The 24,408-nt window shown below is 45.8% G+C and overlaps 1 protein-coding gene across 1 annotated transcript in view; it reads left to right on the top strand.

The window, feature by feature from the left end:
* The first annotated feature begins 18,558 nt into the window (after nucleotides 1-18,558).
* The window catches only part of ZNF709 (zinc finger protein 709), a 14,712-nt gene continuing 8,862 nt past the window's right edge, over nucleotides 18,559-24,408 (top strand). The window contains exons 1-2 of the mRNA XM_025367916.1: nucleotides 18,559-18,739; nucleotides 18,814-19,073. Coding sequence (XP_025223701.1) covers nucleotides 18,559-18,739; nucleotides 18,814-19,073 — 441 coding nt within the window. The remainder of the gene's footprint in view (nucleotides 18,740-18,813; nucleotides 19,074-24,408) is intronic.

The raw sequence follows: 24,408 nt of genomic DNA, 5'->3' as shown, positions 1-24,408 counted from the left end.
AACTCTGGAAACTACTCAGGTTTTCATCAACAGATGAATAAACAAAAGGAAGTTTATACATACAAGAGAATATTGCTGAACCTTAGGAAGGACGTTTTCACATATGCTGCAAGATGAATCTTGACATGCTAAGTGAAATGGGCCATTCATACAAAGACAATACTGTTATGATTCTACTTATATCAGGTATCTAGAGTAGTCATATTGACAGAAAAAGTACAATACCATTTGCCATGGGTTAGGGAAATTGGATGATGGATATTTAATGGGCATAGAGTTTCAATTTTGCAAAATAAAAAGGGTTCTAGAGATGGATGGTAGTGATGGTTGCACACTAGTATGAATGTTCTTAATGGCACTGAACTGCACACTTAATTATGATGAATTTTATGTATGTTTTACACACACAAAAGGGGAAAAAGGCTACAGTACTGCACAGACTTTGTGGGACCTTCAGGGTACCAAGATACTCTAGGTCTCTCTCTTTTTCTGTCCCCCAAGCTGGAGTGCAGTGGCGAGATCTTGGCTTACTGCACCCTCCGCCTCCCGGGTTCAAGTGATTCTCATGCTTCAGCCTCTTGAGTAGCTGGGATTACAAGTGTGCACCACCACACCCAGCTAATTTTTGTATTTTTAGTAGAGATGGGGTTTCGCCATGTTGGCCAGGCTGGTCTTGAACTGCTGATCTCAAGTGATCTGCCCGCCTCGGCCTCCCATAGTGCCGTGCCGGGGTTACAGGCGTGAGTCACTGTGCCTATTCTCTAGGTCTCTTTCCTACTTGTTTTCAGCACTGTTTTTTCTTTTTTTTTTCCTACCCATGAGGGACCTGTCCCTACACAGTCCATTAGTAGGCATTTAGATTTGATACTCAGGATTGACTCCCCTGTCTCCTGCCCCCTTCACTGTAGACCTGGACCCCACTCCCAGAGCCAGGGCCTGTGATAACCACCTCCCTTTATTGAGGATGGATAATTTTAATTTCCTCTGCACACTATTCACCGACATATATACCAAATATATATCTGATAATTTAAGCAAATAGAAATTTTTTCCTCAGAAACAGATCTTTAAGAATATGAGAAGAAAGTAGCAGCATATAGTGTCCAGAAAAGGTGGGAGAGAACTTCTTAGGTATGGAAGTTTATATAATAGGTAATGTGTAACTATTGACCACTAATTCTGTACCTGGGGTAAAAGTGTTGTTCAAGAAATGGAGAGCCAGGCCTGGTGTGGTGGCTCACACCTGTAATCCCAGCACTTTGGGAGGCTGAGGCAGGCAGATCACTTAAGGCCAGGAGTTCAGGACCAGCCTCGCCAACATAGCGAAACCCCATCTCCACTAAAAATAGAAGAATCAGCTGGGTACGGTGGTGCACACCTGTAATCCCAGCTACTCAGGAGGCTGCGGCAAGAGAATTGCTTGAACCTGGGAGGCAGAGGTTACAGTGAGCTGAGATCATGCCACTGCACTCCAGCCTATGTGACAGAGAAAGACTCCTTCTAAAAAAAAAAACCAGTGGAGAAATAAGAAGTCACTGCTTGCACAATAAAGAAATAAATGGGGCCGGGCGCGGTGGCTCAAGCCTGTAATCCCAGCACTTTGGGAGGCCGAGGTGGGCGGATCACGAGGTCAGGAGATCGAGACCATCCTGGCTGACACGGTGAAACCCCGTCTCTACTAAAAAATACGAAAACTTAGCCGGGCGAGGTGGCGGGCGCCTATAGTCCCAGCTACTCGGGAGGCTGAGGCAGGAGAATGGCGTAAACCCGGGAGGTGGAGCTTGCAGTGAGCTGAGATCCGGCCACTGCACTCCAGCCTGGGTGACAGAGCGAGACTCCGTCTCAAAAAAAAAAAAAAAAAAAAAAAGAAATAAATGGGCTGGGCGGAAGATAGCATAATAAACCAAATTGTTCTTTCTAGTGAGGAAGGCATGAATCACCCAAAACTAATAATCACGGAATTTGGTTACAGGGTATAGAAGAATAAGCAACCATAGAAGAAATCAGTATAGTAATCACAGAACTAAGTTACAAGCTTTAGTTCTGTTTCCCAGGCCAGTTTTTATCTTGTTCTCAAGGAATAGTTATATCTGCAGTGTAAATTGTGGATACCATTGAGAGAAGTTTTACTTTCTACTTTATGAAAATGATGATGATGACAATAATACCACAATATGAATACTAATGAAAACACTTTATGCCCAGGCACGTTGACTCACGCCTGTAATCCTAGCACTTTGGGAGGCCGAGGTGGGCAGATACCTTGAGGTCAGGAGTTCGAGACCATCCTGGCCTACATGTTGAAACCCCGTCTTTACTAAAAATATAAAAATTAGCTGGGCGTGGTGGTACATGCCTGTAATTCCAGCTACTTGGGAGGCTGAGACAGGAGAATCACCTGAACCTGGGAAGCGGAGGTTGCAGTGGGCTGAGATCACGCTGCTGCACTCCAACCTGCATGATAGAGTGAGACCCAGTCTCAAAAAAAGCAAAATGAAACACTTTAGACAGAATACTGTCAAGCACCTCACTATGCACCACCTGTGGGTTGGCTTTTTACATTTTACCTGTCTACTGATGCCCGAGCATGGCCACAGCCTGAACTGCAGCACCGTCCTGCGGATCCCCCTTTTTTTGGTGAACAAGTAAATGCTGCTTCTAGTCCCCTTGGTACTAGGTCTGCGTGGAGCACAGAGAAAGATGAATCCAGCCAGAGACTGCCCCAGAGTAACTCCCAGAGGCGGGATGAGTGAGATACACTGGGATTGAGATGTTTGGTGTAATCTTGTGTCTATTTTTGCTTTTGTTGCCTGTGTGTTTGAGTTCTTATCCACAAAATCCTTGCACAGATGAGGTCATGTAGAATTTTCCTCTATGTTTTCTTTTAGTAGTTTCAAAGTCTTACATATAAGTCCGTAATCCATTTTGAGTGAATTGTTGTATATGGTGAAAGATGGGGGTCCAGTTTCAATTTTCTGCATGTTGATAATCCAGTTTTCCCATCACCATTCATTGAAGAGACTGTCCTTTCTCCAATCTGTGTTTTTGGCACCTTCGTCAAAAATTGTTGGTAAGTATGTGGATTTATTTCTGGTTTCTCTATTCTGTTCCATTGGTCTGTGTGTCTATGTTTATGTTAGTATGGTGCTTTTTTGGTTACTTTTTTTGTAGTCTATTACGAAGTCAGACTCAAGATTGCTTTGGCTATTTTTGTGGTTCTATATGAATTTTAGGATAATTTTTTCGATTTCTGTGAAGTATGGCTTTCATATTTTGATAGGGATCACACTTGAATCTGGAAATTGCTTTGGGTGGTATGGACATTCGAAGAATATTCTAAGGTGGGCATAGTGGCTCACATCTGTATTCTCAGCCCTTTGGCAGGCTGAGGCAGAAGGATCACTTGAGCCCAGTAGTTTGAGACCAGCCTAGGAAACATAGTGAGACCTCGTCTCTACAATAAATTTTTAGAAAATTAGCTGGGCGTGGTGGTGTGTGCCTGTAGTCCCAGTTGAGGCAGCGAGGTCACTTGAGCCTGGAAGATCAAGGCTGCAGTGAGCTGTGATCACAGCACTGCATTCCAACCTGGGTGACAAAGTGAGATTGTGTCTCAAAAAAAAAAAAAAAAAAAAAAAAAAATTCTTTCAGTCCATAAACACAGAATATCATCCCATTTATTTGTGTACTCTTCAATTTATTTCACCAGGATTTTATAGTTTTCATCGTAGAGCTCTTTCACCTCTTTGGTTATATTTATTGCTAAATATTTTGTTTTTGTAGCTATCATATATGGAATTGGTTTCTTGATTCCTTTTTCTAATAGTTTGCTGTTGGCATATAGAAACACTCTGCCTTCCAAGTAACTGGGACTACAGGCATCCGCCACCACACCCGGCTAATTTTTTTTTTTTTTGTATTTTTAGTAGAGATGGGGTGTTTCACCATATTGGCCAGGCTGGGACCACTACTGATTTTTATGTGTTGATTTTCATGTCCTGCAACTTTGCTGAATTTGTTTTAGTTCTAACAATTTTTTGGTGGTGTGTTTAGGGTTTTCTACATGTACAATCTTTTTTTTTTTTTCTTTGAGACAGAGTCTTGCTCTGTCGCCCAGGCTGGGGTGCAGTGGCCGGATCTCAGCTCACTGCAAGCTCCACCTCCCGGGTTTAGACCATTCTCCTGCCTCAGCCTCCCGAGTAGCTGGGACTACAGGCGCCCGCCACCTCGCCCGGCTAGTTTTTTTTTGTATTTTTTAGTAGAGACGGGGTTTCACTGTGTTAGCCAGGATGGTCTCGATCTCCTGACCTCGTGATCCGCCCGTCTCGGCCTCCCAAAGTGCTGGGATTACAGGCTTGAGCCACCGCGCCCGGCCATACATGTACAATCTTGTCTGCAAAAATATAATTTTACTTCTTCTTTCCAATTTGGATGGCTTTTCTCCTTCCTTCCCTCCCTTCCTCTTTTGTTCTTTTTTGTCTAATAATTCTGATTAGGGCTTCCAGTACAACACTGAATAGAAGTGGTAGGAATGCTTATCTTATTCCAGATATTAGAGAGAAAGCTTTCCATTTTTTTTCTGTTCAGTATGATGTTTGCTGTGGGTTTGTCATATAAAGCTTTTACTGTGTTGAGGTATGTTCCTTCTATACGTAATTCGTTGAGTTTTGTTTTTTCCCCTCGAGACAGAGTCTCGCTGTGTCTCCAGGCTACAGTGCAGTGGCGCAATCTTGGCTCACAGCAACCTCCACCTCCTGGGTTCAAGTGATCCTCCTACCTCAGCCTCCCGAGTAGTTGGGACTACAGGTGTGTGCCACCACGCCTAACTAATTTTTTGTATTTTTAGTAGAGATGGGGTTTCACCATGTTGGCCAGGATGGTCTTGATCTCTTGACCTCATGATCCACCCGCCTTGGCCTCCCACAATGCTGAGATTACAGGTGTGAGCCACCGCGCCCAGTGTGTTGTGAGTTTTTTTTTTTTTTTGAGACAGAGTCTCGCTCTGTCACCCAGGCTGGAGTGCAGTGTCACGATTTTGGCTCACTGCATGCTCCGCCTCCCTGGTTCATGACATTCTCCTGCCTCAGCCTCCCGAGTAGCTGCAACTACAGGTGCCTGCCACCACGCCTGGCTATTTTTTTTTTTTTTTTTTTTTGTATTTTTAGTAGAGATGGGATTTCACTGTGTTGGCGAGGATGGTGTTGATCTCCTGACCTCGTGATCCACCCGCCTCGGCCTCCCAAAGTGCTGGGATTACAGGCATGAGCCACCACACCCGGCCTGTTGTGAGTTTTTATCATGAATTATATGGAATGTTATTGAATCATTTTCTGCATATATTGAAATGGTATTTTTTTCTTGTTGATTCTGTTACTGTGATGTATCACATTTATTGGTTTCCATATGTTGAAGTATCCCTACACCCATGGGATGCATCCCACTTGGTCAGGGTGAATGGTCTTTTCAGTGTGCTGTTGAATTCAGTTTGCATGTATTTTGTCGATAATTTTTCCATCTATATTAATCAGGGATATTGGCCTGTACTTTTTAGTTGTGTGTGTTTGGTAGAATTCAGCAGTGAAGCCATCAGGTTCTGGGCTTTTCTTTGATGGGACAGTTTATTACTAATTTAACCTCATTACTTCTTATTAGTCTGTTCAGATTTTCCATTTCTTCATGACTCAATTTTGATAGGTTGTACGTGCCCAGGAACTTATCCCTTTCTTCTAGGCTTTCCAATTCGTTGGCGTGTAGTTGTTCATAATAGTCTGTTTTATAATTCTTTGTATTTCTTTAGTATTAAGTTGCAGTGACCCCGTTTTTTGTTGTTGTTGTTGTTTTGAGACAGAGTCTCACTCTCTTGCTCAGGCTGGAGTGCAGTGGTGTGATCTCTGCTCACTGCAACCTCCCCCTCCCGGGTTCAAGTGATTCTCCTGTCTCAGCTTCCCGAGTAGCTGGAATTACAGGCATGCGCCACCATGGCCAGCTAATTTTCTGTATTTCTAGTAGAGACAGGGTTTTACCATGTTGGCCAGGCTTGTCTCAAACTCCTGACCTCAAGTGATCCACCCTCCTTGACCTTCTAAAGTGTTGGGATTATAGGCGTGAGCCACCACACCCAGCCAACTCCTTTTTTTCACCTCTGATTTTATTTATTTGAATCTGCTATTTTTATCTAGTGAGTCGAGCTTTGTTGATTTTATCTTTTTTTAAAAAACTCTTCATTTTGTTGATCTTTCTTTTTTTTCTTTTTTTTTTTTTTGAGACAAGAGTCTCGCTTTGTCACCCAGGCTGGAGTGCAGTGGCGCGATCTCGGCTCACTGTAACCTCTGCTTCCTGGGTTCAAGTGATTCTCCAGCCTCAGCCTCATGAGTAGCTGGGACTACAGGCACATGCCACCATGCCTGGCTATTTTTTTTTAAATGTAGTTTTAGTAGAGACGGGATTTCCCTGTGTTAGCCAGGATGGTCTTGATATCCTGACCTCGTGATCTGCCTGCCTTGGCCTCCCAAAGTGCTGGGATTACAGGCGTGAGCCACCGTGCCTGGTCTCATATTGTTTTTTAGTCTCTCTTTCGTTTATTACAGCAAACACTACTGCCTCACCAGTGTGGTTGCCCAAATGATTTATGATGTTAATAAGCTATAGCAACTCAAAGATATCTTGTGCTAATCATGAGAATCACTCTGTATCCTGCCAACTACACCAAGTGTTCTAATTTAGGATCTTTAAAATTAGGATCTTTCAATGATTGAGAGAGACATAAGGTGGAAATAAGGATTTTATTACTTACAGGTCCTGGAGGACACACAGCACACATGGAGGCCACACACACAGAAGTCAAGGACCACATGGAGAGAGAGGGAGAAATGGATGAATCCATGGGTCAGTACCTTTATTAGAGTCCAGGGTATTATTGAAAGTTTCCCCCTAGGGGTATGGCTGGGCGCGGTGGCTCACGCCTGTAATCACAGTACTTTGAGAGGCGGAGGTGGGCGGATCATGAGGTCGGGAGATCAAGACCATCCTGGCTAACATGGTGAAACCCCATCTCCATTAAAAATACAAAAAATTAGCCGGGTGTGGTGGCGGGCGCCTGTAGTCCCAGCTACTTGGGAGGCTGAGGCAGGAGAATCGCTTGAACCTGGGAGGCAGAGGTTGCAGTGAGCTGATATCGTGCCACTGCTCTCCAGCCTGGGAGACAGAGCAAGACGCCCACTCAAAAAAAAATAAATAAATAAAAAAGTTTCCCCTAGGGGATTTTAATTGGTGGGTTTAAAGCAAGCAGGCACAAGTTCAAGGAGGTCACAAAGTGACTGAGAGGTGGTCACTGTGACACACCTACACAGTTCATACGAAGCGTGGGGGTTCAGTGGGGTCAGTGAGAATGTTAGATCTAGCTGTCCTATAGTGAGGTGATCACTGGGAATCAGTTGTCTAAGGCAGATATATGGATTCACTACATTGAGGAACTGGGAGGAGGTGGAGAACTGGAAACTGTGTTAACAGTGAATAAACCCCTTCTGGTATAAGAAAGTTACACTTGTATTTAAAATGGATGTTAAGGCAACATAAAATTAAATTAACAATTCACTTTGGGCACTGTGGCTCATGCCTGTAATCCCAGCACTTTGGGAGGCCGAGGCGGGCAGATCACCTGAGGTTGGGAGTTCAAGACCAGCCTGACTAACATGGAGAAACCCGTCTCTACTAAAAATACAAAATTAGCCAGGGTGGTGGTGCATGCCTGTAATTCCAGCTACTTGGAAGGCTGAGGCAGGAGAATCACTTGAACCCAGAAGGTAGAGGTTGTGGTGAGCCGAGATCACGCCATTGCAGTTCAGCCTGGGCAAAAAGAGCGAAACTCTGTCTCAAAATAAAATAAAATAAAAATAATTAGCTACAAGTTTTGAGAGTCAGTGAAGTCCAACCATGGTTCACAGGGTTAATCACTTTCTTAACCTATGAAAAGTTAAATCAGCCAGGCACAGCGGCTCACGCCTGTAATCCCAGCACTTTGGGAGGCTGAGTCAGGAGAATTGCTTTAATTCAGGAGTTTGAGACCAGCCTGGGCAATATAGTGAGACCTCATTTCTACAAAAAATTTAAATATTAGCCAAGCATGTTGGTGCACACCTGTCATTCCAGCTACTCAGGAGGCTGGGGTGGAAGGATCGCTTGAGCCCAGGAGGTGGAGGTTGCAGTGAGTCAAGATTAAGCATGGGTGACAGACCAAGACCCTTTCTCAAAAACAAACAAAAAAGGTAAATCATGTAAATAAAAGCAAATTGAACATGTAATCTTCATGTCTATCATTGCATACAGTCCTCCAGAAAACTGGTTTGAGTCATTTTCCGGAAAGGGAGTCAGTGGAACTCCTTGTAGTGACTCCAACCTGAGGCCAGTCTGGAGCCTGCAAAGGGAGGGAAATGGAACTCCCCATGTGGCTTTCTGGGCAGCCTGCTGTCTCTGTAGGTGGCCTCCGGTTGCTCAGAACAGCAATAGGAGTGCAGATTCTGAGAAGCAGAGCCCTGGAAAGCAAAAGATTTGTGTGAAGACATGCTTGGGGTGTTCTGTCCTTTATCAGGCTGTGATTATTTTCTGGGCAACGTGTTTTGGCATACATAGGGTCACTGTGGTCCAACTGTAATTTGTATATATGAAGTAAATCTGGGATGGTCAGGCTCAGATAAAGACTCATTTTGATTGTCTCCTGGAGAAAGGATGTATGTAGTTGATAGTTTATGTAGGTTAGAACCTTAAACTGACTCTAGGTAAGAGTCTCCTCCAGGTGTAAATGAAGGTCTTGAAGGAGGCAGCTTTTCCACACTGTGTGGAGGGTACATGAGGGCATGTTGAACTCCCAGAGTTAAATCCTTAGGTTTCCCTACCTCATCAGGAGGGTCTGATTGACTCTGGACATCCATTTTAGTAGTCAGAGTCTGACTTCCAAGATTGTGTTAAACCTGAATGCAGGTTTTCCATGTGAACTGTGGGTGAAAAAGGCTGCTTGCCTGATCTAGTTCAAATGTTTGCTTTCCTTTTGATTGCCTTATGGAATAATGCTGCCATATAACTATGCATTTAATAATTTTTCCATGCCTTTGTTTTATTCCCATGTTGGCATATTTTTTTTTCGGTGGTTGTTTGTTTGGTTTTGTTTGTTTTTTCTGGGCTGAAAATGAGTAGACTGAGAGATAAGGTGAGAGAATGGCTTGGCCATGGCACCAGCTGCCCCATCCCAAATTCCTGATCCCTGGAGGACATCAGGCCCTCCCCACTGTTCCAGTGTGGCCTGGTTTGGACTCGGCTTCCCTCTTGCTCTGAGGGAAGGAGATGTCCCCATTGGACACTGAGTCTGTAATTTCTTGTGCACATCTGTGACCTGGAAGAGGCAGAAAGGGCCCACCGAGTACAGGAAAAGGCCAGTAGTAGCTCTGGAAACCTTGTGGACAATTGTGTTGATGCCTCCAGCAGACCCTGGTTTGGTTGCCAGGAGGAAGCTGGGCCTGCTATTGGCTGCCGCTACAGCTTATCAATCCGGCTCCCTTCTGCCACCTATTAGATGACTTCTATGACGCAGGGGGTGGAGCCCGAATCTATCCAATCAGCGGCGCTGGGGCGTGCTCTGAACAGTCCAATCAGGTGCGCCGCCAGGATGCCTGGGCAACGGTAAACAAGTCGGCGGGGCAGGTCGTTTCTGCCGAGGACGCCACAGGTGGCGCCGCTGCAGCCTCTGTCGCGCTGTGACTAGCTCTGACCAAGGGAGGCGTAGCGTAGTAAGGAAGCCAGGTCACCTGAAAGCCAGAATACGGTGCGTGTGCGGGGCCTGGAGTCCCTAGACTTGGAGGAGCGGCTGGTTGGAATCGGCCGGATCCAGCTGTGGAAGGACCCGGGCCTCCCCGCGGCGACTTCGGGGTCTGGGACTTGAGTCCCCCTGCTCCGGACGCCTCGGCTGCAAGGTGGGTCTGAGCCGGCAGCCGGGACCCCGGGCGTCCTGTCCCATCCGTGCGTGGCGCCTGCGGCCCCAGCCCCGCACCCGCAGCCCCGCATGTCTCCAGATTGTGCCGTGGTCACCGGAGAGTCATGGGGGGAATCCCGCCTCGGGTGTGGGGTTCGTGTGGGAGGAGCTGTGGCCTGTGGGATCCTCAGTCCCTCATCTTTCCCTGGGGTACTAGTTTCCCTCCAGGTCTTCTGAACGTGTGGGAAGCAGGGTCCCAAAGACACGACCCCGGCCCTCATACAGGGGCTGGGAATAAATTCCTCCCTGCATTTCCAAAGACCAGCTTTCCCTCTCCAATTCACAACTTTATCAGTTTTTTGTCCGTCATTCTACATTTCCAACAAATACAGTATTAGAATTGCTTATTCGTTTTTCTCTATAAAACAAAGGATATCGTTGGCTTTTTGTTTGTTTGAGACGGAGTCTCGCTCTGTCGCCAGGCTGGAGTGCAGTGGTGCAATCGCAGCTCACTGCAACCTCTGCCTTCTGGGTTCAAGCGATTCTCCTGCCTCAGCTTCCCAAGTAGCTGGGATTACAAGCACGCACCACCACGCTCAGCTAATTTTTAAATTTTTAGTAGACATGGGGTTTCACCATGTTGGCCAGGATGGTGTCGATCTCTTAACCTCGTGATCTGCCCACCTCAGCCTCACAAAGTGCTGGAATTATAGGCGTGAGCCACCACATCCAGCCAACTTTATCAGCGTTTTGTCCTTCATTCTACATTTTCAACAAACACGGTATTAGAATTGTTTATTCATTTTTCCCTACAAAGCAATGGATGGCTCTTTTTGAGAGATTTGTTTTCTCTTTGTGGACTTTTCCTCTGAGAGGAAAGCAGAGAGGAAGCACCTGGTGCTCTACCGTAAAAAACCTTTGTGCTTCTCCTTTCATCTTCCCTAGGCACAGACAGCTTATCAGAATGTCTTTGGGTTGAGGTTCCTTTTTGGAAACTTGAGGGGGTGATGTGTCCTCAGCCCACCCTCTATCCTTCCCTGGTCCTGGATTTCAGAACTGCCTGAGGCTGACCCAGGATGCCCACAGCTGCCAAGTCTCTTGGAGGATCTAGTGAATTATGGGCTCCTGGGTTATCTTCTCAGAGATGGGGTTTGGGGCCTCTCAGGGGAGCAGCTGGATACCTTGGGCTGGAAAGAGTCTCCTGGTATCCCCCTCAAATAAATAACGAACCCCTGGGGCACTCAGCTTTTCTTTCCCAACCCCAGTTTCCATTCCTTTGGGGATACTTGGGGTCACCTAATCATTTGCTGGTGTTGAGGGGTATTGATTCTTGCCTTCTGGATTCTCTCAGACTACAGAAGGGAGAAAAACTATACTGAAAGTCAAGAAAAAACCCACCCAAGCCTGGCAGTTCAAGAAAACTGAAAAACAGTGTACAAAGGTTCCCTTTTCTCCACATCCTCTCCAGCATTTGTTACTGCCTGACTTTTGGATAAAAGTCATTTTAACAGGGGTGAGATGATATCTCATTGTATAATAGTTTTGATTTGCATTTCTCTGATGATCAATGATGTTGGCCTTTTCGTATAACTGTTTGCCATTTGCATGCCTTCTTTTGAGAAATGTCTTTTCAGATCTTTTGCCCATTTTTAATCCGATTATTGGATTTTTTTTCTATAGATTTTTTTGGAGCTCCTTATATATTCTGGGTTTTTTTAAAAAGTTGTTTTTGTTTTTATTTTTCTGAGATGGAGTTTCCCTCTTGTTGCCCAGGCTGGAGTGGAATGGTGCAATCTCAGCTCACCACAACCTCCGCCTCACGGGTTCAAGCGATTCTCCTGCTTCAGCCTCCGGAGTAGCTGGAATTGCAGGCCTGTGCCACCACGCCCAGCTAATTTTGTATTTTTAGTAGAGACAGGGTTTCTCCATGTTGGTCAGGCTGGTCTCAAACTCCTGACCACGTGATCCTCCCGCCTCGGCCTCCCAAAGTGCTGGGATTACAGGCGTGAGCCACTGCGCCTGGCCTATATTCTGGTTACTAATTCCTTGTCAGATGGGTAGTCTGCAAATATTTTCTCCCATTCTGTAGCTTGTCTTTTCACTTTGTTGTACAGAAGCTCTTTACTTAATGTGACCCCTTTATCTATTTTTGCTTTGGTTGCCTGTGCTTGTAGGATATTACTCAAGAAATCTTTGCCCACTCCAATGTTCTGGAGAATTTCCCTATATTTTCTTTTAGTAGTTTCATAGTTTAAGGTCTTAGATTTGAGTCTGTAACTGATCTTGATTTGCTTTTTGTGTATGGTGAGAGAGAGGGGTCTGTTTCATTATTTTGCATATGGATATCCAGTTTCCCCAGTCTCTTTACTGAAGAGACTGTCGTTTTCCCAGTGTATGTTCTTGGCACCTTTGTCAAAAATGACTTCACCATAGATGTATGGATTTATTTCTGGCTTCTCTGTTCTGTTCCACTGATCTTTGCGTCTGTTTTTATTCCAGTACCATGCCATTATGGTTACTGTAGGTCTAAAGTTAGATAATATGATTTATAGTCATATTTAAATAATTTAAAGTCAGGTAATATGATTCCTTCAGTTTTGTACTTTTTGCTTAGGATAGCTTGGCTATTCTGGGTCTTCTTTGGTTCCACATACATCTTAGGATGGTTTTTTCTATTTCTGTGAAGAGCGTCATTGGTATTTTGATTGGGATTGCATTAAATCTCTAGATTGCTTTAGTTAGTGTGGACATTTTAACAATAGTGATTCTTCCAATGCATGAACATGAGTATCTTTTCATTTTTTGTGTCCTCTTCAATTTCTTGCATCAATGTCTTTTTTTTTTTTTTTTTTTTTTTTTTTGAGACGGAGTCTTACTCTGTCGCCCAGGCTGGAGTGCAGTGGCCGGATCTCAGCTCACTGCAAGCTCCGCCTCCCGGGTTTAAGCCATTCTTCTGCCTTAGCCTCCCGAGTAGCTGGGACTACAGGCGCCCACCACCTCGCCCGGCTAGTTTTTTGTATTTTTTAGTAGAGACGGGGTTTCACTGTGTTAGCCAGGCTAGTCTCAATCTCCTGACCTCGTGATCCACCCGTCTCGGCCTCCCAAAGTGCTGGGATTACAGGCTTGAGCCACCGCGCCCGGCCGCATCAATGTCTTATAGCTTTCATTGTAGGTATCTTTCACTTCTTTGGGTAAGTTAATTCCTAGGCATTTAATTTTATTTGTAGCTATTATAAATGGGATTACTTTAATGACTTCTTTTTAAAATTGTTTGCTGTTGGCATATAGAAATGCTACTGATCGGCCGGGCGCGGTGGCTCAAGCCTGTAATCCCAGCACTTTGGGAGGCCGAGACGGGTGGATCACGAGGTCAGGAGATCGAGACCATCCTGGCTAACACGGTGAAACCCCGTCTCTACTAAAAAATACAAAAAACTAGCCGGGCGAGGTGTCGGGCGCCTGTAGTCCCAGCTACTCGGGAGGCTGAGCCAGGAGAATGGCGTAAACCCGGGAGGCGGAGCTTGCAGTGAGCTGAGATGCGGCCACTGCACTCCAGCCTGGGCGACAGAGCCAGACTCCGTCTCAAAAAAAAAAAAAAAAAAAAGAAATGCTACTGATTTTTGTATGTTGATTTTGTATCCTGGAACTTTACTGAGTTGAGTTATCAGTTCTAATAGTTTTTTGGTGGAGTCTTTTTTATTTTTATTTTTTGAGACAGAGTCTCTGTCGCCCAGGCTGGAGTGCAGTGGTACGATCTCGGCTCACTGCAACCCCGCCTCCTGGGTTCAAGCAATTCTTCTGCCTCAGCCTCCTGAGTAGCTGGGAGTACAGGTGCACGTCACCATGCCCAGCTAAGTTTTGTATTTTTAGTAGAGATGAGGTTTTACCATATTGGCCAGGCTGGTCTCAAACTCCTGACCTTGTGATCCACCCGCCTTGGCCTACCAAAGTGCTGGTTGGTGGAGTCTTTAGTTTGTTCCAGATATAGGATTATATCATTTGCAAACAAGGATAATTTGCTTTCTTCCTTTCCCATTTGGATGCCCTTTATTTCTTTCTTTTGTCTGATTGCTTCAGCTAGTACTATGTTGAATAACAGTGGCAAAGTGGGCATCCTTGTTGTGTTCTTGATCTTAGAGGAAAGGCTTTCAGTTTTTGCCTATCCAGTATGATACTAGCTATGGGTCTGTCATATATGGTGTTGTTTTTTTTTTTGAGACAGAGTCTTGCTCTGTTTCCCAGGCTGGAGTGCAGTGGCGCGATCTCAGCTACTGCAAGCTCCACCTCCTGGGTTCACACCATTCTCCTGCCTCAACCTCCCGAGTAGCTGGGACTACAGGCGCCCATCACCACACCCCGCTAATTTTTTGTATTTTTAGTAGAGACAGCATTTCACCATGTTAGCCAGGATAGTCTCGAACTCCTGACCTCAAATGATCCACCCACCTCGGCCTCCCAAAGTGCTGGGATGACAGACATGAACCACCACACCTGGCCCACATATGGGTTTTATTATGTTGAGGCATGTTCCTTCTATACTCAGTTTTTTGAGGGTTTTTATCATGAAGAGATGTTGAATTTTATCAAATGCTTTTTGAGCATCCATTGAAATGATAGTATGGTCTTTGTCCTTCATTCTGTTGATACGATGTCTCACATTAATTGATTTGCATATGTTGAACCAACCCTGCACCCTGGGATAAATCCCACTTGGTCACGATACATTGTATTTTTAATGTGTTGTTGAATTCAGTTTGCTAGCATTTTGTTGAGGATTTTTGCATCAACATTCATCAGTGATATTGGCCTATAGTTTTCTTTTTTTGGTGTGTCTTTGTCTGGTTTTGGCATCAGGGTAATAGCGGCCTTGTAGATTGAGTTTGGAAGTATTCTCTACTTCTATATCTGGGTGCTGCAGTGTTGGGTGCAAATATATTTACAACTTTTATATGCTCTTGCTGAATTGACCTGTTTATCATTATGTAGTGACCTTCTTTGAGAAACCAGGCAGTGTTTTTTTTTTATTTTCAAAAAAGCAAAACAAAAAGAACTGTGGCCCTTGTTTACAAACACAGACACTTAAAATGACCTCATCCTATCCATTTTAACTTTTACTGTTGATGGTCTTGAGGCTTCCACACATCCCTTTCCCACCTCTACTCATCGAGGCACTTTAGAAAAGGAATCACTATAACACCTGAGCACTTGGCTTTGATGTGGAGTTTGAACCCTACAACCCTAGCCTGGGCACTGGGCTCTTCTCAAACCAACCACATGTATACTTTACATTGGAAGGAAATTGATTTTGGATCAGTATATATATGGAAGAAAATTTTGCAAATTCATATCTGTGTGTGTGTGTGTCTGCGTGTGTGTGTGTGTGTATATTCCATTGTATGGATAGGCCACATTTAGTTGATTCATTCATTCCTTGATGGACAATTGGGTTGGTTCCACCTTGGCTGAGGCGGGCAGATCACGTATGGTCAGTAGTTCAAGACCAGCCTGGCCAACATGGTGAAACCTGGTCTCTACTAAAAATACAAAAATTAGCCAGAGCGGTGACGGGAACCTTAGTCTCAGCTACTCAGGAGGCTGAGGCAGGAGAATCGCTTGAACCCAGGAGGCGGAGGTTGCAGTGAGCCAAGATTTTGCCACTGCACTTCAGCTTGGGCGACAGGGTGAGAGTCTGTCTCAAAAAAGAAGTGAAAATCAACTGGGAAGAGATCTAGGAATTTAACGAAGGTATAGTGTAGACTGTAGGCCTACTAGTTTTTGGGAGACAGCTGGAGAATAAGATTTTTTGGGCCAGGCATGGTGGCTCATGCTTGCAAACCCAGCACTTTGGGAGGCTGAGGCAGGTGGGTCACCTGAGGTCAGGAGTTCAAGTCCAGCCTGGCCAACATGGTGAAACCCCATCTTTATTAAGAATACAAAAAAATTAGCCGGGCACGGTGGCAGGTGCCGGTAATCCCAGCTACTTGGGAAGCTGAGCCAGGAGAATCACTTGTACTTGGGAGGCGGAGGTTGCAGTGAGCCGAGACCGTGCCATTGCACTCCAGCCTGGGTAACAAGAGTGAAACTCCGTCTCAAAAAAAAAAAAAAAGATTTTCTTGGGGGAAGGAGAGGGGATCTGCAAAATGCCAAACACTGATTTAAGAAATTATTTCTTTAAACTGGGCATGCTAGTGCACACCTGCAGACCCACTTACTTGGGAGACTGAAGCAGTCCGGCCTGGGTAACATAACAGGACTACATCTTTTTTTTTTTTTTGAGACCAAGTCTCGCTCTGTTGCCCAGGCTGGAGTGCAGTGGCACGATCTCGGCTCACTGCAAACTCCGCCTCCCGGGTTCATGCCATTCTCTTGCCTCAGCCTCCCGAGTAGCTGGGACTACAGGCGCCCGCCACCACGCCCGGCTAATTTTTTGTATTTTCGGTAGAGACGGAGTTTCACCATGTTAGCCAGGATGGTCTCGATCTCCTGACCTTGTGATCTGCCCGCCTTGGCCTCCCAAAGTGCTAGGATTACAGGTGTGAGCCACTATGCACAGCCCAGGACTACATCTTAAAAACAAAAACAAAAAACAGAAAAATGAACAGAGCCTGAGAAATATGCAGAACACTATTTAGTTCACCAATATGTGTGTAATAGAATTTCCCAAAGGAGAGGAGAAGAGTCTGGCAGCTCTTCAACTATTAAAGATAGAATTACCATGTAATCCATTGATTCCACGCCTGAGTGTATTCCCAAGAGAAATGAAATCCTATGTCTACAGAAAAACTTGTACAATGGATGTTTATAGCAACCTTATTAATAACAGCTAAAAGGCGGAAACAAACCAAATACCTATTAATGGATGAATGGATAAACAAAATGAGCTATATCCATACAATGAAATATTGTTTCACTGTAAACAACAAATGAAGTATTGATACAAACTTCAATGTAAATGTCCCTTGAAACAGTTATGCTAAGTGAATGAAGTTAATCACAAAGAACACATAGTATATGATTCCATTCCAAGTCTAGAATGGGAAAGCTATATAGCAACCCAAAGTAAATTAATGGTTGCTTAAGACAGAGGCTTGGAGGAGGAAGATGAGAAGATAGGACAGTGACAGTCAAAGGCTACAGGGGTTTCCTTTTTCCTTCCTTCCTCCCTCCCTCCCTCCCTCCCTCCTTCCTTCCTTCCTTCCTTCCTTCCTTCCTTCCCTCCCTCCCTCCCTCCCTCCCTCCTTCCTTCCTTCCTTCCTTCCTTCCTTCCCTCCTTCCCTCCTTCCCTCCCTCCTTCCCTCCTTCCCTCCTTCCCTCCTTCCTTCCTTCCCTCCTTCCCTCCTTCCCTCCTTCCCTCCTTCCTTCCAACAGGGTCTCACTCTGTCACCCAGGTTGGAATGCAGGATCACAGTTCACTGTAGCCTTGGTCTCCTGGGTTCAAACGATCCTCGGGCCTCAGCCTCCCCAGTAGCTGGGACTACAGGTGTGCACCACCATGCCCTGCTAATTTTTAAAATTTTTCTTAGAGTTGGGGGGGTTCTGACTATGTTGCCCAGGCTGGTCTCAAACTCCTGGGCTCAAGCAGCCCTTAGATTCTTAAAGTGCTGGAACTACAGATGTGAGCCATCATGCTCAGCCCATTAGTAGTTTTGATCCAGTATCTTAAGTATATTGAGTTTACTGGTACATGCCAACTTTACATAACCTTTTATGTTTTTTTTAATAATCTCAGTCAAAATAGGAATTAATTGCCTTATGGATATCATAGCCATTTACATTTCAAAGTTCTCTAGGAGCTGGGTGCGGTGCTTCACGCCTGTAATCCTAACACTTTGGGAGGCAGAGGACAGCAGATCACTTGAGCCCAGGAGTTCAAGATCAGCCTGGGCAAAATAGTGAGACCCTGTTTCTAGAAAATAAAAATAAAAAGAAAGAAATTAGTCAAGCATGGTGGCACGCGCCTGAGGTTCCAGCTACTCAGGTGGTTGAGGTGGGAGGATTGCTTGAACCCAGAAGGTCGAGGCTGCAGTGAGCTCTGATTGCACCACTGCATTCCAGCCTGAGGGACAAAGGGGCCCTGTCTCAAAAACAACCACAAACCAAACAAACATAAAGGACCCACAAAAGTTCTCTAGGGACACAGTCAAAAACTGGTCCGAAATAAATATCCTTCCAGTGTTCAGTTTTGCTGAACACATCTCATGGCTTTGGGTTGAACTGAAAAGAATTCCTCACCGGGCATGGTGGTTCACGCCTGTAATCCCTTCACTTTGGGAAGCCAAGGAGGATCGCCTGAGCCCAGGAGTTTGAGACTAGCCTGTGCAACATAGTGAGACACCCCCCCCCCCCCCCCCCCCCCCACCCCTCCCAGAAAAAAAAAAAAAAAAAAAAGGAACAACTTCTCTCAGACTAAGGCTGTGGGGTCCAAACTTCCCACTAGAGCAAAGTGTGGCGGGGGAGGGAAGGGATGGATGATGCCCTAAACCCTGTCAGTTGTCAAAGATTAAAACGTAGTCAGACTCTTTGTTAGGTATGATGAGGTCACTCTAAGTGTCTGTATTTGTAAACAAGAGTTAGAAACCCATGAATGACCTCGAAGCCTTATGCTAAGCCTGGGAGCATCTGACCCTCCCGCTCCAGTCTGGCATGGCTCGGGCGCCCTTTTTGCTGTGGACAAAGAGCCTCTCTTTATCTGGAAACTGAGCCTGGAATTTCCTGCGCTGTGCACGCTTGTGTCTCCGCGCTCAGAAGGAGCTGCAGGCAGACACCAGCGCCCGACCCCGGGTACGTTAACAAATTCTGCTTAGATGCAAATATCCGTGGCAGGGGAACAGATTCCTGATCCCAGACGAATGCAGGTTGCTTAGAGACGCGACTTCCCGACCAGCTGTCACTCAGGCAAGAAAGGCAGGTCCAAGAGTGCAACGTCCAATCAGGGGCGCCGCCGGGAAGGCGGGCGGAGGGGACGCTGCGCAAACGGCGAGGACGTCTCTACGAGCCGCTCCGCTCCGCTATGGGGTCTCCTCACCCCAAAAGGGCCTCTCGGGTGGTGGTGGGAGCTGTGCTGGCCGCGGGAGAAGTAGACCGGACACCAGGACATCCCAGAGTCTGGGAAATGGTGAGTGTGCGGGGCTGAGCGTCTTGAGATGGGGGAGAGGGGCGGGTTGGAACCGGCCGGATCTGGCTGTGGTGGGACCCAGGCCTCCCCGCCGTTGTCTCCCGGGTTTGTGGACCCGAGTCCCCCTGGCGCAGCTCGGCCCTCGGTCTCTTTGGCCGCAGGGTGGGGCTGGGCCAGCAGCCGGGACCCCGTGCGTCCTGTCCAGTCCCTGCGCGGCGACTGCGGCCCCAGCCCTGGAGCCCTCGCTGGGCAGCTCCGAGCCCGCAGTCCCGCGTCTCCCCAGATTGTGCGGGGGCACGGGAGGGTCATGGGGGGAATCCTGCCTGAGTGGTGGGGTTCGTGCGTTTGAGGAGCAGTGTTGTGTAGGGTCCTCAGGCCCTCTTTTCTTCCCAAGGGAGGACTCGTTTCTCAAGGTTTCCAAGTGTATGGGAAGCCAGATCTCAAATCCACGACCCTGTCTTCCAGCCTGGTTCTTCCCAGAGCTGGGAATAAATCCCTAAATTTCTAGATTCCTTTCAAATGCCGATGTCTTCTCTCCAGTTCACAACGTCGTTATTAACTGTCTTCTGTGGGGCATTTCAACCAGACGCAGTATTTTAATTATCCTTTTTGTACAGAGGAATGGATGGTTCTTTTTAAAAGATTTAATGTATGCTTTGGGTATTTACATGAGAGGAAAACAGGGGAGAAGGACTTGAAGCTACCTCGTGTAAAATGCTTGTGCCTCTCTTGCCAGTATCTATCCTGGGACCTGACATCCTATGGGAACTCCTTTGGGTTGAGTATCCTTTTTGGAAACTTTTCTGGGCGATCTGTCCTTTCCAGCGCAGCACTTCCCCTCCCTGGGCTTTTCACCTTGAAAAGATTTACTCAATTGATTCTCGAAAAATGTAAAATATATGTAATTAGGAGACCTGTAGCCTAGCCAACATGGCGAAACCCTGTCTCTACTAAAAAATACAAAAAATTAGCCGGGCATGGTGGTGGACGTCTGTAATCCTGGCTACTCAGGAGGCTGAGGCAGGAGAATAGCTTGAACCCAGGAGGCAGAGGTTGCAGTTGAACTGAGATTGCGCCACTGCACTACAGTCTGGGTGACAGAGTGAGACTCTGTCTCAAAAAAATAAAAAATAAAAAAGTAAAATAAACATTTAGAGTGGATGTAAAATATTTCCAAAGGGGAAGGAAAGTGATAGATTTCAGAAAATAGTAAAATACCAAGCCGGGAGCGGTGGCTCACGCCTGTAATCCTAGCACTTTGGGAGACTGAGTCAGGATCACTTGAGCTCAGGAGTTCAAGACCAGCCCAGATGACATAGAGAGACCTCATCTCTAGTAGGAAAAAAAAAAAAAAAATAGCTGTGCGTAATGACCTGCACTTGTAGCCCCAGCTACTTGAGAGGCTGAGGCAGGAGGTTTGCTTGAGGCGGGGGGGGGGGGGGGGGCGGTTGAGGCTGCCTTGAGCCTTGATTGTGCCACTGCACTCCAGGCTGAGCAAGGTCTCACACCTTGTCTCAAAAACAGCAAATAATAATAATAATAAAAAAATATCCCAGTATCATACTGCATTTATTAAAAATTTTTGTTTCTCTTTTTTTCTTCTGAGCATGTGTAGTAAGTTCCTCAGGTCTGTTCTTTCCTTTTGGGTGATTTCACATGGAATTTCATTCTGGGCTCATGTCATCCACCTGCCTCAGCCTCCCCTTTGATTTCTTCAAACACTGGGTTTGTCTCATTTAAATATCAGTAGTGGTGCAGGTCACTTGACTGGAGAGCAAAGAGGACTGGAAGACTGAGGTCAGTGACTCCAAGCTCTAAGGCCAACCCTTGGGTCTGCCACGGGATGTAATTGAAGGCCCAGTTGTTTCTTCCTAGGGAGCCTCCCCTGCAGGTGTCCTATCTGCTCATACCTACTGTGGAAGGTGCCCTTTGTTTTTGTTTTTTGTTTTTTTGAGATGGAGTCTCACTCTGTCGCCAGGCTGGAGTGCAGTGGCGCAATCTCGGGTCACTGCAACCTCTGTCTCATGGGTTCAAGAGATTCTCCTGCCTCAGCCTCCCAAGTAGCTGGGACTACAGGCGCCCGCCACGACACCCGGCTAATTTTTTTTTTGTATTTTTAGTAGAGATGGGATTTCACTACGTTGGCCAGGATGGTCTCGATTTCTTGACTTGGTGATCCACACGCCTCGGCCTCCTGAAGTGCTGGGATTACAGGCGTGAGCCACCACGCCTGGCCTAAAGGAGCCCTTTATACTGAGAGAAGCTGCTGAGCACTGGAAAACTGGGGGTCTGAATGCACATTAGGGGATTGGCTGAATTGAGTGATGCTCTTCCTGAGGGCATACTTGTGGTTTCCTTGGGCCTATTTTTAGACATTAGGTTTGAGTTTTGCATCTGTTGTGTAGGTGCACTCAGTGTAATTTTTCTATAGTGAGAAAGTCTGTAAAGGCCAGGAGATCTGTCTCCTGGACACAGGATAAATGAATTGGGGAGTTCATTTGGGTCAGAACCTTAATCTCAGTCCAGTTGAGAGTTTCCTCACGACAATTGAAGGGGCGATTTCACTGTCACCTGGGGTGAGGGAGTGTGTGGAGCTCCCAGAGTTCATTCCTTTGGCTCCTCAGGTGCCCCTGCCCTCTGTCACCAAGGACTGTCTCACACTAAGGGTTGTTGCCCAACAGCAAGAATGTGGGCCCCAAGCTTGTGTATGTGTTTAGCTTTCTGAGTGTGGGTTTTCCTTCTGAATTGTGGGGAAGCAGGCTGCTAGTCTGAGCTGACTTGAGAGAGAGAGGGAGAAGAGGAGAGAGAGAGAGAGAGAGAGAGTGAGAGAGTGTGTGTGTGTGTGTGTGTGTGTGTTTTAGAGATGGGTTCTCACTTTGTTGGCCAGGCTGATCCCAAACTGCTGGCCTCAAACAGTCCTCCCACCTCGGCCTCCCAAAGTGCTGGGATTACAGGTGTGGTTTTCCTTCCTTTTCTTTTTTCTTTTCTTTTCTTTTCTTTCTTCCTTTTTTTTTTTTTTTTTTTTGGTCAGAGTCTTGCTCTGTCACCCAGACTAGAGTGCAGTGGTGTGATCATAGCTAACTGTAACCTCGAACACCTTTGTTGGCTCAAACAATCCTCCTACCTCAGCTTCTCAAGTACCTAGGACTACAGGTGTGCACTGTCACACATGGCTAATTTGTAAATTTTTTGTAGATCCTCACTGTTGTCCAGGCTAGTGTTTTTTTTTTCCTTTGGATTCCTTTATTTGCTGACTATTACAGCAGCTGAATTTCTAGTTTCTGTTAACACTTTTTAATGTTATTCCATATGTGAGTGTGTTAAATTTTGTTTCTTGGGTTTGAAAATGTAAATCGATTGAAAGGTATGATGCAACTAAGGCAAGACAATTCTGAAACCGGGCTGGGTGTGGTGGCTCACACCTCTAATTTCAGCACTTTGGGAGGCCGAGGCAGGGGGATCACTTGAGGTCAGAAGTTTGAGAGCAGCCTGGCCAACTTGGTGAAACCCTGTCTCTACTAAACATATAAAAATTAACCAGACATGTAATTTTTGGTAGGCGCCTGTAATCCCAGCTACTTAGGAGGCTGAGGCAGGAGAATCGCTTGAACCCTGGGTTGCTGGGGAGGTTACGGTGAACCGAGATTGTGCACTGCAGTCCAGCCTGGGCAACAGAGTAAGACTCCATCTCTAAAAAAGAAAGAAAGAAAGAAAGAAAGAAAATTCTGGAACCAAACAGAATATTTGTTTCTTTTAGGCAAGAGAACCTCAAGATAAGAGATGGATGTATTTACATTGTCAGGTACATTTTTCATTTTTAGATTGGTTTTTGTATGTGCATGTCATAGAGTACTTTGAAAAAATTTTTTTTTTTTTGAGACGGAGTCTTGTTCTGTTGCCCAGGCTGGAGTGCAGTGGCATGATCTTGGCTCACTGCAACCTCCGCCTCCTGGGTTCACGCCATTCTCCTGCCTCAGCCTCTTGAGTAGCTGGGACTACAGGTTCCTGCCACTACGCCCAGCTAATTTTTTTGTATTTTTAGTAGAGATGGGGTTTCACCGTGTTAGCCAGGATGGTCTTGATCGCTTGACCTCATGATCCGCCTACATCGGCCTCCCAAAGTGCTGGGATTACAGGCATGAACCACCGCGCCTGGCCAGAGTATTTTGAAATTTAAAAGAGGCCAGGCATTATGGCTCATGCCTGTAATCCCAGCACTTTGGGAGGCTGAGGCAGGTGGATTGCTTGAGCCCAGGAGTTTGAGACTAGCGTGGGCAACGTGGTGAAACCCTGTCTCTACAGAAAAAAAAAAAAAAAATTAGCCGGGTGTGGTAATTTTAGCTGGGTGTAGTCCCAGCTACTCAGGAGGCTGAGATGGGAGGATCCCTTGAACCTGGGAGGCAGAGGTGGCAGTGAGTCAAAATTGAGTCACTGTGCTTCATTCAGCCTGGGTGACAGATTAAAACCCTGTCTCAAAAAAAAACAAATACAAAAAACAAACAAACAAAAAAACCTCAAAGTCCATATGATTCCTATTGCAAATGAATTTCCACTTGAACTAAAAGGGAAATGCAGTTGAACTTTTTTTTTTTTTTTTTTTGAGATGGAGTCTCGCTCTCTCGCCCAGGCTGGAGTGCAGTGGTGCGATCTTGGCTCACTGCAAGCTCCGCCTCCCGGGTTCAGGCCATTCTTCTGCCTCAGCCTTCTGAGTAGCTGGGACTGCAGGCACCTGCCACCACGCCTGGCTAATTTTTTGTATTTTTGGTAGAGACAGGATTTCACCATGTTAGGCAGGATGGTCTTGATCTCCTGACCTCATGATCCACCAGCCTTGACCTCCCAAAGTGCTGGGATTACAGGCATGAGCCACCGTGCCCAGCCTGAACTTCTTTATTTGGTAGAATAACTACTCAAAGCTTATATATATATATATATTTGAAAATCCTAACATATTTAAGATAAAACGCTAATGCATTATAATATGCTACTCATTCCCAGTAACACCTCCCAGTGTGAGATGGTAGGACACATAATAATGCACCTTGTCATTATAGTTAGAAAGAGATTTGAAAATTTTGCACTTTTGTAACTGTCAGTGTTTAAAGTATTAAGGTTTTTTTTTTTTTTTTTTTTTTCCAGACAGGGTCTCGCTCTGTTGTCCTAGTTAGAGTACAGTGGCACAATCATAACTCACTGCAGCCCTGAACTCCTTTCACCTCTGCCTCCCGAGTAACTAGAATTACAGACATGAGCCACCATGCCCAGCTCATTATATATATTCTTTTTTGTAGAGACAGGGTCTCACTTTCTTTTTTTTTTTTTTTTTTTTTTTTTT

This window comes from Theropithecus gelada, chromosome 19, assembly GCF_003255815.1.
Source record: "Theropithecus gelada isolate Dixy chromosome 19, Tgel_1.0, whole genome shotgun sequence".
NCBI classification, from domain to species: Eukaryota; Metazoa; Chordata; class Mammalia; order Primates; family Cercopithecidae; genus Theropithecus; species Theropithecus gelada.
The sequence above is the reverse complement of the archived record's forward strand: the minus strand, read 5'-3'. Positions and strand labels throughout refer to the sequence as shown.